The sequence below is a fragment of the Orcinus orca genome, chromosome 6, assembly GCF_937001465.1.
Source record: "Orcinus orca chromosome 6, mOrcOrc1.1, whole genome shotgun sequence".
NCBI lineage: Eukaryota > Metazoa > Chordata > Mammalia > Artiodactyla > Delphinidae > Orcinus > Orcinus orca.
In genome coordinates, this window is record NC_064564.1 from 92,811,209 (window position 1) to 92,825,779 (window position 14,571).

The following is a 14,571-nucleotide window of genomic DNA, read 5'->3' on the forward strand; positions in this document are numbered from 1 at the left end:
TCATACAGCCAGCCAGCTGCCCAGCTGTTTCTCACATCTGCTTAGAGACAGAGTTCCTGGAAATTACTTCCTCCCACCAGTACAGCCAATCTCTCTTTCCACATTCTTGCCTCACAGTTCTGACCAAACCAACTCCAAAGGAGACCTTTTCTCAGACTTGTCACAGTCTCAGGTTCCAAAAATACTGCAGAATTCTGAGAACCGAAGGGGAAAGGTCAACTAAAGGCCTCCAGCCTATTTTAACCTGAAGAAATAATATCTAGAGAAAAACCAGCATTTGGAAAGCACTCTTGTGATTAGATAATATTTTTACATTCATCAATTCCTCATATGCTCTGCCCTCGGCCCGGTAACCAAGGCAATGTTCTTAGGTATGAATTTCTAACTGTAGGACAGAACCTTCCTGTGGCTGACTCTGAGAAAGCCACACCCACTTCTTACATGGTGGTGGTCTTCCCAGCTCCATTGTGGCCCAGGAAGGAGGTGATCTGGCCCTCATAGAAATTCAAGGCCAGGCCGTCAACTGCCACCTTCATGCCATCTCGGTAAACCTTCATCAGGTTCTGAATGGACACGCCCAGCTTCAGGTGGGTGGGTTCCTCCTCCATGCAGACTGTGAGAAGACACAGGATGGAAATGAGCCCACAGAAGACACTGACGAGTGGAGTGTCAAGACGCAGGGGGCTGTGCTTGCACTTTTACAAGTGTCCTCTCTCCACGGCTAGTTCTGGTTTCTCAGGCAGACAGGCAACAAATATTTATCTAGGGCCTATCTGGGCACTAGTGTTGGTGATGGGAATACAGTGATAAAGGTGCAGAGAGGAGGCTGGGGAAGAAGAGAAGGAAGAGCAGGTGAAGCAGCTGGCACAGCGGGCAATGGCAGGTGGTAAGGAAACTCGTGAGCTATGCTAAGGAACATCGTACTTCACCACTGGCGACTGGGGGAAGGGCACGGAAGAGATCAGCAGGGGAGCGACTTATGAACAACTTAGGAAGCTATACCGAACACAAAGAGTTCCCCTCCAAGAACCTGAGCAAAAAACCCCAGAAGGCAGCGCCTTTGCTGAACTGTGGGCATCACTACCTACAGTCAGAAGCCAGGAGGGGATGTGCGCTCTGGGTAATGCAGGCTGAGCACATTACGAAGCACAGAACGAGCTCTGTGGCAGCCACCTGGCGTCAGCCTGCACAGGCGCATGCGTCTGTCATCAGGACAAGGCAGGCAGAGAGGTTGTGGTTCCGTAACCACGGCTGTCTTTACCTCTTCTTTCTAGCTGTCAGGATAGTATGAAAAGTATGTGTATATGTGTTTGGGGGGATGGGGTGGGCGGAGGTGAAGGCAGAGATCAAGAGCCCCTTTATTTAGAAGCCAAGAGAACAAAAGGAAATGTCCCTTAGAAGCCCAGATAGTGACTCCCCGGTAAGTCAACAGCACTGGACACAAATGCATGGGAGGATGTGGAAAGGGTCACTTCAGGGGATTTCTCCGCCCCTAAGGTGGTTTTAGGCTCTTCAGGCCGAGAGCCACCCCTTGCCCCCCACGGCCAGTAGGGGCAGCTGCACTGCAGCTAAGGGGAGGGTGGGTCAGCAGAACTTACTTTCTGATGTTCCCTTCTGGCTGAAACCAGGCTGGCTCTTCTCATTGCCTTCCTCACCAAACCAGTAGGACTTAGTACAAGGGAAATACCAGGGCCTGGGGATTCCATATTGGCCTGAAAGCAAAGCATAGGTGTGAGCAAAGCTCAGCAACGCCCCGGCATCCCCGAGGTGTCCCAGCCAGACACAGCCTCCTTGACTCTCTCCTTGACACAGCCTTTGGAGACAGGACAAAATGGACTGGAGGTGGGGGAGGAGAGGCAATAACATTTACTGAGATCTCCTGTGTATGACAAACATCTTGCAGAATCTTTCCGGCAACCCCACGAGGCAGGTATCATCCCCACTTTAGAGATGAGGAAACTGAGGGTTAAGTAGCCTACTCAAGATCACTCAGCCAGTAAAGTGGAGGACTCAGAATTTGAATCCAGATCTGTATGACACAAAGTTGCATATCCAATGTGGGAAGTTCAGGTAGGGTACGTAAAAACATTTCACATACACTCCCTTAGAGAAAAATCAGTAGGTGAAACCAGAAAGAGTTAAACCTCACTCTCTCAGAATTTGATCTACTATGAAAATGTATCCAAGGCAGGTCTTGGTCAAGGAGATTTATTAAGGGAAGTATAAAAATGAATTTTTATGAATACTAATTCGATTAAAGCACAGGCAAGGGCTGAGAGCCAATGTATCTTATTATTCACAAGCTGTACTCAGGAAACAGAACATTTGCTGGTGGTAATTCAGGGGATGCAGAATTAGAGACCTGGGTCAGCATTGGGAGGACTCTCCTGGGCTAGCCGACCCAGTGTGACCCACCTGGGTTCACCTCCAAGCACCTGCTCTTACCAGCTTTGTGGCCACAGGCAAGTTATTTAACTTCTTCGGGTCATAGTTCTCTCATTTGCAAAAACTGGCTAGAACGGTAACTCCCTCAGAGTAGTCTTATGAGGATTAAATGAACCAAGGTATGTAAAACACTTTGCACAGTGCCTGGCACACAGTGCTCAAGAAACAAGAGCTATGTCAGTACTAAGAGCTGTACTTCTAGCATCAGCTGCTTCTCCTTGGAGACTATTTGTTTGCCATAGGTCCAAAGCCCTAACCACTTTCCAAGGAGACCCAGGCCCTGCAGAAATTCCAGCACAAAGGAAGGAAAGCACTACAGCTAGAACTTTCATTTCCCTGGCTGATGTCTAAAGCAGTGTGGAAGCTCAGTGTACCTGGAAACACAGCCTCGGTGTACCACGTCATCACCCCATAGAGGAAGGCGTCAAACAGCATCATGGAGACCGAGGTGGTGAGGTTGAAGCCATCTTCCTCCATGGGGCTCTCAAAAAGGTTGTCCCATTGCACCCCAATGCCCTGCTCCTCAAAAAGGGCAAAGTACTCACAGCCAAACCCAAAAGCCACAGGAGACAGCAGGCTCTGTGAGAAAGATGCAGAAGTCACTCATCCATCTCCTTGTTTCTCATTCTCCTACCACTGCTAATGCAAATGTCACCTGGAGAAAGGTGAATTTGCCAAGTGGATCAATTGCAAGATATGGAAATATTTATCTACAGAGTCCCTTCAGGGGAGTGGGCTCCCCGGCAGCATATAAAGTGATTCTATTTATAAGCACTCATTATGCTCACACATTTCAGAAATGCATGTATGATGGAATGTAAAACTTTTAGAATTCTATGCTTCCGAAGGTGCCTCAAGGGCTCAGCAATCCTGTCCCTTACACACACACACGGTCCTCTCAAGCTCCCTGCTCGGCCAGTGATGGCTCAGTGTCATAGGAGCCTGTCCGGGGCTGCTGATGTCTAACGGGTCCAGACAGAGGCATCTGGAGCGTCCTGCAAAAAACTCAGGACAACTCAGTCTTATAGGGACTTGCACCCCCTCGGAGGCCTCTCCTCCTCTGTACAAGGGAGGGGAGTGAAGTCCGGGATTTGCAGGGAGATGGAGTACCTGCTCCTCAGTCTTGAAGTTCAGAAAATATTACTCAAGTGAAACCCCATACTGGACACAAGGGAGACAAGAGTCCAGAAGGAGCCATTTCTGATCTCAAGAGTTTTCAGTTCTATCTGTGGCTATGACTGTGGCGAGCTTAACACGGCCAACAGAGCTGGGAGACAAAAGGTAGAGCTGGCCTCTATTGTCTAATGGAAAGGCATTCCCCAGTGCCATTTACCGCATGCAGTGCAGTCTGGCTCCCTACAAAATACCATTGGATTCAATTCAACCAGTGTTCACTCAGAGGACTAAAAATAAGCAATTGAATAAGACACAGTCCCTGCCTTCAAGGAGCATAGAATCTAGAACTGAGGTTCAAGTCCCGTTGGAAAGAGAATCTCTTATCTTCTGTTCTCAGCTTGGACTATAAAGCAGAAGTGAAATACCAGGTGCGGCTGTGACTGCAGCTACTGCAGAAGGGCCAGAGTTACTCACCGCAAAGATCTTGAGCGTGAAGCCCACGTAGTCTTGCCACGCCACGCACAGGACGTAGGGCAGGTACAGCATGAAGTAAATGATGCCTCCACAGGCTGCCGCCAGGTTGGCTCTGGAGAAGAGCGTGCTGATCAGAAAGCACTGCAGGATGGTCACCACGGCGAACACGGACAGAAAGACAAACACCACACTGGGGTCGCTGTAGGGCAGCAGGTTTCCTAACTGGGAAGGAAGAGACCCAATAAGACTGTCAATAAGCAATGATCTATGGGAAGCAGCCAGGGCTTATTCCTGCTCATCTTAAAGACAATACAGAGGAACAGTGCTGTTCATTTTTCTGATGAGTGAACTGAAATCTACTGAAGGGAAATGACTAGTCCAAGACCACACATCAAAGTCATGGTAGAGCCAGAAACAAAACAAAGTCCAGGCTTGATATTCACCAAGGTTCATCTCAACAGACAATTTTGTTCTTTGTTTTTCCAAGAAATAGTATCACTTGGATTCTCCTTCTTCTATAAGGACTATGACTCTTGGCACCAAGAAAGAATTGTGGGAGACAACATCCCACATGGCTTCTCCCTCCGAAAGCCAAGGAAAAGGGTCAGGCCATGTTAACATCCCCCATGAGAACCTGCTATGGATTCTGGATCCCCGCAATTATCCAAACTCTGTGGACTCTTCAAGTGTCTCTCTAGCAGTTGGTTCTATTTCATTCAGCAGGACCCACCAGCGCTCAGCTGTCACAGAGTGGCTCTCACCCACCAGCCACAGGACCTCCACCCCGGCCACATAGCTCAGCCCTGGCAGTCAGACATCAGAGCATGAGGGGGGCTTGACTTTAGCAAGAACTGCTCTGCCACAGTGTCGGGTAACCCCAGTGAAGTCCTTAACCTTCCTTGGCCTCATTTCCTTGTATGTTAAATGGGTTATTTAGTGAGGATATCACAAGACAGCACACATATGTGCTTTAAACAGTGCTTGGCAATCAGTAAGCGCTCATTTGTAATGAATAGTAGCTGGTATTAAATTAAATGTTACTTCCTTTCCCTTTGCACCCCTCCACTTTTAAAAACATTTATTTTTTTAAACAATGCATCCTTAAATGAAATGATTGTGAAAAAATGGCATATAAACCTATTAATGTAAGGGGTGGACACAGAACTGCACTGTACAGAGTCCCCTTCAAGGAAGGACTTGTGGTCTGGCTGTCAGCAGACAGCCTCAGGTATCAACCCCTCTAGGTTTGTCCCAGCTGCAGACAGCTGCCTGGCCCTGGGGCACACCCTTCCAATGACTAATGGAAGGGCCTGGGTCTATGGGGTGTCAGGGAGGGAGGCCTTGGGGTAACCTAAAGGGCTGGACATTTCAGCTCCGCAGCAAGAGTGCCCGGGGGGTTGGCCGTGCGTCACAGTTCAACTCCTCCCTCTGCTCAATCCTGTACCCTCCCCATCCCCTCTAGAGGTGTGGATCCCTAAGAAATACCCATACCCAAACTCTGCCTCAGCCTCTGCTTCCAGAAAATCCTAACGTGCAACAATATCTATGCTTCTGAGTATGGTTTTTAGAAATTCTGGCAGAATTACCACCCAATACATCTAGGAAAATGAGTAACTCTCTGATGCTGCCATGAACCATTGCCAAACAGCATGCGTAGTTACGCTTGTGCTCACCTGGGACACAAGACCCCTAGGTTCAGTCCTACTTAGCTGCTAACCAGCTGGGTTGACTCTGGACAAGTTGCTGCCCTTCTCTCGGTCTCCCCTTCCCCAACTATAAAATGAGGGAATTGCAGGGAACAGCACATATGACCCCTTCCCTTCTGAAGAATCCGTGCCTTTCTTCTGCTCACATGGCCCACGGGGGGCAGGGAGGGGCCGGTGAGGCAGCCTTACTTTCAGGATGACCACCAGCAGGCCGGCGCTCACGAGCAGGGGGATGAGGCTGCTGATGAACCAGCTGAACCACAGGATGCTGTTGTCCAGGCCCATGATGCGCATGGTCTCCTTCAGCCGCGCCTCCTTCTCGTACACGATGCCCTTGATGATCACAGCCACAGAGTAAATCCAGGCCAACGTCATGAAGAGGGGCATTGACCGGCTCATGACCCGCAGGAAGCTGGAAGGGCGAGGGGAGGAGTAAAGGTGAGTGTAAGCCAGGCTCCTGGGCCAACACCTCTGGGTCTGCACGCAAGAGAAAGCACCAGGACTGAGCCCGAGACGGGCAGACCTGTGCACCCTGACAGTTACGCTTCGTGAGTGGGGTAACGCAGTGATGACACTACTAACAAAGTGATGCCAAAGAAAACTTCTTTGAGGGCTTTTGCTTTAGTAACCAGATAGCTCTCAGATGTCATTAAGCTAAATGGGGGTGATTTTAAAGTACTAAAACAAAACCAACAAAACCAAAACACCGACTCATTCTGTCATGAAAGTTCAACACCTTCAAGGTCATCTCACTATCAGCTTGCCTTGCATAACTGTTAACGACAGGTGGTGCGGAAATACACTTCAGGCAGCTCTTGTCAGTAATACTTCAGATTTCCAAAGTAGAACAGGAAATGCAGTGAAGTAAAAGGAACACAGAATCTGGACTCTGAAACTCAAGGTTCAAGTCCCAGCTTTACCACTTACGCACTTACTGGCTACGTGACAACAGGCAAAGGCTCTGGATGCCTCTGACCTCTCATCGTGTTCCCATCTTAATACATCCTTTCTAGAGTAAATCTTGGCTTAGGGGGTCTTTGGAAAAGTCTTCCTTTGGAAAATACTGGCTAATCTTTCTGAAGGTGAAAAACAAGATAAATCCAGGTGACCTAGAAAAGCTAGAGTGAGTCCTGCAAGGAAATGGGTTGTTCAATGCAAAGCAGGGAGAAATACAAGGAGAGGAACCCTGCTCCTTCTGCACTCTGATCTCTACACACACACTCTCCCTTACACAACAGAGAATAAGAGAGTTTCCAGAATTCAGAAGAGACATGACATATTTCAGATGCTTGCAATAACTACACCTCTGCCTATTCTCTCTCTCTCACAAGAAATCACTGGCTCCAAAGGCACAGTCCCCACAGTGAGAACCTGGCAGCACAGTGACTAAGCACTAAAAGATTATCTAAAATGTCTAAGATAAAAAGGCCTTGTTCGGTTTTATTTGCATTGTTTGAAAATGTGGTTTACCACTTATAGAGAGGAAGAAGAAAAACTGACACAAAGTCTGCTTTTATAGGTCTAGAACGCTGTGCCTCTGTGTTTGGGGGACGTGAGGATGTGTGGATGTGTTTGGCATGTGCTCGTCATGACACATCTTAAACTTGCAGATTGGGCTGATTTTGACTGAAAGGATAGAGTATAAAAAAATAAAAGTTCTGGTAACCATGGACTAGAAAGGAGTGAGGATTACTGGTGACGTGGCTCAAACTGTCAGCTACCTACATCTGGCATCTTATTTCCTGAAATTCCCACAGAATTCCAAAAACAATTTTTTTTTTTTTTGCAGTAGCTGCAATCTTGCTTTAACCAATTTTTTGACCCGTGTCAATACACACATAAAATAAATATAATCATTCTGTTTCCTCCCTTGACGTGTGTGTGCATGCCTGTGTGTGTACACACCACCTGGGGACAGTGTTAACCAGTTAAGCAAAGGTGGTGGCTTGCTGGTAACTTACATGTCATCAACGTAACAGGGGTAAGGCATCTGCTGCATGTAGATGCCAGTTTTCTTCTCTGTGCCCGTCAGCACCCGGATGATTGCCTGCTCCACCACATCCTGCAAGTACGCGAAGCCTCCCCAGACGTACCGCATATCCTCAAAGGGGTCAGCCCGAGGACCGGGGTCCCAGTACCTTAAATCAAACCACAGGCGATCAAACATTCCTTAGAACCATACAATAAAAAAAATTCAGTCACCCACAATCCTACCACCATTACAGAGCCACTTTTCTTATTTCTGTATCTTACTTTCTGGTCTCAGCTGACACGTACACATGTTTTTAAATAAATATAATCAGAATGAGCAAACCACTTGTTGGTTTGCGTTTCGCCCCCTCCATTAGTTCCCTAACATTGCAACAAGTACACGGGCCAAAATGTACTTAACCATTCCCTTTTATCTTGCTTATTTGCTCCCTTTTATAGAAAGGGATAGTGCTAGCACAGAGAATCTAATGTCTTTTTTTCCTGTTGATTTAATTCCTCAGGACTAATTTCCTTGAATGGAAATGCTGAACCAAAAGATAATGATATTTTAAGACCTTTGAAATAGTTGTCTCCACAATGAATGAGCCAGTTACACCAAAATCATGCCACCAATTTGAGTTATACTTTGTTGGAAATTTTTACCAAATTATTAGTTAAAATAAAGTACCTCCACTCACATTAGCTGCTCTTGACTTTCCCAAGACTGGCTGGTACGATGGGGGGATTCAACTTACCCATCCTTGATCTTATTCGTCCTCTCCACATTGTCAATATCCATCCGGATCTTGTACTTGACGTGATGGGGCAGCTCAACACTGCCAGGAGCAATTCCAGTGAACACGATCCCAGCCCAGAACTTCCGCTCATCCAGTAGCTCCATGGACTTGTTGATGAGCAGAACCTCTGTTGCCACTGGTTCCAGCTTGTTCAGGTTCACACACTGAAGGAAGAACAGCCGACATGAGAATGCCGATGGCCAGGAAAACAAGCAGTGGCCAAGGCAGAATCCATGCTAAGAGAGAAGCGCTAAGTGCATGACTTTTTTTATCCTCCCTCTCTACTCCTCTCTCAAGTCATTCTCCAATATTCAATTGAAAATGGGTTGTTTTGGTTTTCAACTGCAATTTAAGGGAAATGTTGGAAGTATTTAGAGGTAAGTTACCTATACTGATTTTTGTGGAGGGAAAGAGGTTTAAACCTCATTTTCGCTTCTGTTTTCTTAGTTAATTTTGAGTCATAACAACTAACCAAACAGAACAAAAAAACCTTTCATTTGTCCCTATTAAGTCACATCATATTTAGGACTCAATTTTTAAAGTGTAATCGGTCCTATTAGATTTTAGATAAGTTTCATAAGTAATGCTTTTTTAAGGGAATGCTTTGTTGCCATTAGGTATGGGATATCAAAACACAGGAAAACCTAGAAAACGATGGATAGAGACATTCTTGAGTCAGATAGAATAAAGCTAGAAGTTAGGTCTGTTGATTTACTCATTCAGTCATTTAACTAACATTCATTGAGTACCTTTTTGTACATTACACCCTGTGTTAGGTGGAGGGATACTACTGTAAATAAGATGACACATTATTTCTAAACTTTACTCCAATCCAAACCTTATTGCACCATCTCAGAGAAAGAAGCCAAAGTCTTTTCTAAGTGGTCCGCAGAATAGATCCTCACCTCCATGAAGCGAGAGATGGTCTGGATTGCCTGGTTGGTCTCATTGAAGGCTTCTCTCCAGGTGTACACAGAGCCATTCGTGGACTGCACTTCCTCTGGGTGCTTGGCCAGAAATGCCACGATATCTTTGGCTGTCCAATCTAAGCCTTCCAATCGCTGTTCCCAAAAGTGGTCATTGCCTCTGCTGTCCAAAAGCGTCTGCCATTCCCATGACAAAGTACAAGTAGTAAACACCAACTAAGTCCTGATGAGCACTATATGGTTTACAAAACCCTTTCACATACATTGTCTTTCTTTAAAATTTTCATAGAAAACTGTGAGATAGGTAACCCAATGTTTCCATTTTACAGGTGAGAATACTGGGCTCTCGGATTCTACTGCACCTTCCCACTACATTATATCTTCTTCCTCTTTTGAGACCCAGGCTGATGATTCCTCATAAAGACCCTAATCTCTAGATTGAATTAAGCCACACCTACTTCTGCTGTTTAGTTTGGGAAAAGAATTCTGCTGTTAAACCAATATGATCTTTTCCAGTTGCGGGATGCATGGGTCATGATGCAAAGGAGGCCTGTCTTCCATTTCTTATTCCCTAGCTGGCTGGCTCTCCACGTGGGTCAACATGGAAGAGAAGGAAAACCAATCTGGTGCTCAACCAGCAGGTGCAGAGGACCAGGGCAGAGGCCTGCACAGATGTGCTGCCAGAAAAATGGGTCTGTTTCAACCTCAGCTCATGGAAAGGAGACTCAGCTGCAACTCCTTTCACACCTTTGAGAACATACATGAGGCTCTGGCTCTACTGAAATGGAATCCCTAAGGGGCCAAACTCTGCTATTTTTTAAATCAGTCTTATTTCTACTAACATATAAGTTTTTTCCCCGTGTGGCTTCATATTCTTTATTACAAAGGGAGCATAATAGTTTTTATAGAGTATATAAACTATAATTTCATTAACTATTCCCATACCGCAGCATTTAGTCTAATTTCTCACAATAACAATTATTATAGCAATAACATTCTCTCTCATATGGTGACTTTTTTCTTTAAAATTATTTCTGTATGGGATACATCCCTGAGGGTGTGTGAAAATGCAGATACACAGGATAGCACATTTTTTATGGCTCTTACAATTTTCATTCCAAATTGTTTTCCTATAGGGAATAACAATTTATACTGTCGTCAGTTAAGATATGTGTTTTTGTTAACAAAATAGGTACAAAATTGTACCTCACAAAGGTTCACAGGTGTATGGGTTAGTGATTCTGAAATGACTTGTTTGGGACTTGAACTGAGCACATAAGACCTGAGTGAAGACACGTGGCATTTGGGGTGAGGCCCTCCCTGGCCAGTGTGGCTTCTCAGCAATATGGCCAAGGAGGGCAGCAAGGCTGGAGAGACATGCCCAGTGAGATCACTGATCACGTGGCCATTCTAGACCACGAGAGGGGCCAGGAGACCAAAGATCCCCTCAGGAGCAGTGGCCAGGGAGAAAGCAGAGGCTTGAGATGAAGGAGACAAACAGCAGCTCAGAAAGGAGAACAGTTTAGTATCAGTGGGTTACATGACTCAACGGAGAAGTACCTCCAGATATGTGGGGTGACGCGACGGGTGTAGACAGAGCCAGAGACAGCAGAAGATAAGAGCTACCACAGAGTAGAACGGTAGCTGTCGTGGGCTGGGGGAAACAGGGAGGTCAAAGGGTATGAAGTTTCAGTTTTGCAGTACAAAGAGTTCTGAGGCCCTAATGTACAGTGTGGTAACTATAGTTAATGATACTGTCCTGTATACTTGACACTTGCTGAGAGGTAACTATGTGAAGTGAGGGACATGTTACTTAGCTCCATTGTGGAGATCATTTCACAACGCATACGTATATCAAAACACCAAGTTGTACACCTTAAATACATACAATTTTAATTTGTCAATTATACCTCAATAAAGCTAAAAAAAAAAAAAAAAAAAAAGAGCTACCCCAACAGACGCAGAAGTCTCAAGCATTGCCTTGTGTACCAGACGCAAGGCTGCAGGGGGTACAGAGGACTGAGTGGCCCAAGCCTGTGGAGTGAACAGTAGAGAAGAGAAAGCAGCTGGAGGAGGCTCCTTCGACCTCCGCCCGCAGGCTGATGAGTCCGCATTTGGTGTCTCAGCCTAACCAGCCCCCTACACTCCAGGCCCCAATACCCACTGGCCTGTTGGACATCCCCACCGTCCACCAGCTAGAAATCAAGAATCATCCTGAAGCTGCCCTCTCTTTCACCCCTCCACAATCAAGCAGTCACCAGGCTTTGCCTCCAGCCAATGCCTTGGCCACCTACTTGGATAGCCTCCGCCCTGTACTCTGCCTTCCACCTTTCCCCTCTTCAATCCACCTGTCAAACCAGAGTAATAGCTCCCCTTGCCTAGCACCCTTTCATGGTGCTCCAGAGCTTAAAGTAATGGTCCTCGGCTTGACGCCCAAGGCTCTCCAAACCACATGCCATGCTTTTCTCCCCAGCCACAGCTCCTCCATTTCCTATCACACATTCTGTGTTCTCCAGCAGGAGTGCTAATGAATGCCATGGCCATGTTGGCAAGCGCCTTGTCCCAGAAGAACTGAGAGCCTGTGAGCTGCTGGAGCATCCAACCCAAACCGTCTATTTAAGAGAAGGGGAAGCATCGTTCTGCCCACAGACTAAAACTCATGGAGTTCCTTCAACAGGGACCCTCACCATCCTCTGAGACGCAGGAGGAGAGAAGTCCAACAAGTAGAAATGTACATTCTAAGGAGAGGACCAGGAAGAAGACACCTGAGACCACACCTAAGTCTATGGCACTGCCTGTGGCTGGACCACTTGAATCCCTTTTGGAGGAGAGACTGGAGTCCAACAGAGATCCATCCTTGAAGGGCATAAGTTGTTGTTGTTGTCATTATTAGTCAGAAGTATTCAGTCAATCCATACAAATTATTGTTCATGTTTTTCTGGCTGAAGTCCCTTGGTTTTTAAAGGCTCCCAATTTAAGAATTAAATTGCAAGACTAGTGCAATAAAGATGACTCCAGCTTTCCCCTCATTGGAAGACCACCTGCATATCATCCCTCCCAGGGACATCAAGGGACAGTCCTCAGCCTGGGAGAGCACCTCCCACGGTAGATACCTCCTCTAACACCCAGCTGCCCCTCCGATCAATGAGATGTCAAGAAAAGAAACCTGGCAAAATCCATTCGTGCTTCTTAATAGCAGCAGGAAAAAAGGAAGAGGCCTCTCTCACCATGGAGAGAGGAAATAGTCTAATGATTCTCTGACTCAGCCCAAGGCAGGATGATGCGATTAAATGGTACTCAGGCTCAAGCAAAGGAGACATTCCATGCTCAGACTCCTCCGCTTTTGAATCCAATTGTCTCTAGAGCATTTATCCCTTTTCAAGTGGTTCTGAAGCACTAAGTGCAATTCCCCTCCATGCAGTAACAGTAACACTCAGTAACACTGCAGTAACTCACACGGTGCCTCGGGGAATGAGTATCTCAGGTCAGACCAGACCTTTGCTCACACACACCTCTGTCCAAGACCCACTAGGACATAGTAGGGCTAAGTAAGATGCTGTGGCTCTAGAGCCAGAAATGAAAATAATCAAGGTCCTGTAATCACCAAACTCTTGCTCCAAATACCAGCCCTAGGTTTCTTGGAAATCTGATTTTGACTATCAGACGCATTGATGCTGATGTGCATGAAATGGTGTGACTTGTGCACCGTCACCTGTAGCTCTGCCAAGTGACGGGCCTGTGGCTTGAGCGACGCTCAGTACGTCTGCACTGGTTCAATGTAAAGAATCCTCATCTCAGTCACTTCTGGGAAAGTAAGGAGCATCAATCAGGTACCCGGTAATCAGAGGGACACTCACCCGGACAAGGTCCATTTCTGGGCTGCTCTCCATGAAGGTCCAGATCTTGGGGCTGAGCTCTTGCCACATGCCTTCCAGATCATGAAACACAGCCAGTTCCTGGAAGGTCTTATTCACCTGGAGTCAAACGGGGAGCCAGGGGCAGCAAAAAAAAAAAAAAAAGAGGGAGAGAGAGAGGGAGGCAGAGACATGAGAACTCAGCTGCTCCCTGAAAAGATGTTCCATCACAGAAGCCCTTTTCCAGTCCTTCCCATTCCCAAGAAGTGTCTGCCTGCAGCAGTGATTCAAATACCCAAGGCTGGAGAGCTGGCCCTCAACAGTCAGCTTGGGCCTAGTCAAACTGGAGGTTCTCACTCTGGAAATCCCAGAAGAGCCATGAGTATACTCAACACACACCATCCGAAGCCACCTTTATATTTTTGTCCATAATTCTAGGAGGATTCTGTAGAGGGCCTCTTGGGCCCAGGCAGCTTACCTCAGCCATAACCTGCTTTGTGACTGGAGTGTCAGGTGTATACAGGATCTTCCCAACAAGCAGGGGCTTGAGAGCTTTCCATATGATGCGGGAAAGAGGACTGGACTCCAGATTCTTCATCAAATCATTGCAATAAGGAGCTATGAAGAGGATGAAAGGCAAATATTTGTATGCATGCTCATGTACTTGCAGGAACTAACAAGAGCTTTGGAGCCAGCTGGTCAGTCATGGGTTCAAATCTCAGCTCTGCCACTTAATGGCTATGTAACAACATCACTTGTCTGAGCCTCAGTTGGCTCCTCTGTAAAAATAAAGTTAATGACATCTACTTGGCAGAGATGCGGAGAGGATTAACTGAGATGCTATCTGTGCAGCCCCTAGAAGGATGCTTGATAAATAATCAGAGCTTATTGTAACACTGATGATGGATAACTCACAACTGAGACAATATGGAAAAATGTTTTTTATTATGCACAATCCTTTATAACTCTAAATAGCTTGCACCAGTCCTCACCACTCTGTTTTTATTGGAAACAAAGAGCTGAATTCAGACTTTAGTTTTCAAGCAGAAATTTTAAATTTCCCTTTAATTAATAGGTCTCATCACAAGTATATGTAATAAATGTAATAAACATCCCAAACTGAAAAGTCCAAATTTATAACAGACAGTAGGGTTTGATTATCCAGAAGGATTCCTGATTTTTAAAAAAATTTCATTCTGGGTTCTTTTAGATACTAAGTATCCTCTACATGCTACAAAGATAATTTTTGTTTTCAAGAGAATTTTCTCACAGTTGTATCTGT

General features: G+C 46.1%; 1 protein-coding gene across 4 annotated transcripts in view; it reads right to left on the reverse strand.

Moving 5' to 3' along the window:
• ABCA1 (ATP binding cassette subfamily A member 1) overlaps positions 1–14,571 on the reverse strand; it is a 182,272-nt gene that overhangs the window by 39,032 nt on the left and 128,669 nt on the right. For all 4 annotated transcript variants that reach the window (XM_049710938.1, XM_033431218.2, XM_033431217.2 and 1 more), the window contains 10 exons: positions 13,768–13,907; positions 13,293–13,409; positions 9,415–9,612; positions 8,468–8,673; positions 7,703–7,879; positions 5,931–6,153; positions 4,036–4,257; positions 2,820–3,024; positions 1,599–1,712; positions 442–613 (listed from right to left, as the gene is read on the reverse strand). In XM_049710938.1, the coding sequence (XP_049566895.1) occupies positions 442–613; positions 1,599–1,712; positions 2,820–3,024; positions 4,036–4,257; positions 5,931–6,153; positions 7,703–7,879; positions 8,468–8,673; positions 9,415–9,612; positions 13,293–13,409; positions 13,768–13,907 (1,774 nt within the window). The remainder of the gene's footprint in view (positions 1–441; positions 614–1,598; positions 1,713–2,819; positions 3,025–4,035; positions 4,258–5,930; positions 6,154–7,702; positions 7,880–8,467; positions 8,674–9,414; positions 9,613–13,292; positions 13,410–13,767; positions 13,908–14,571) is intronic.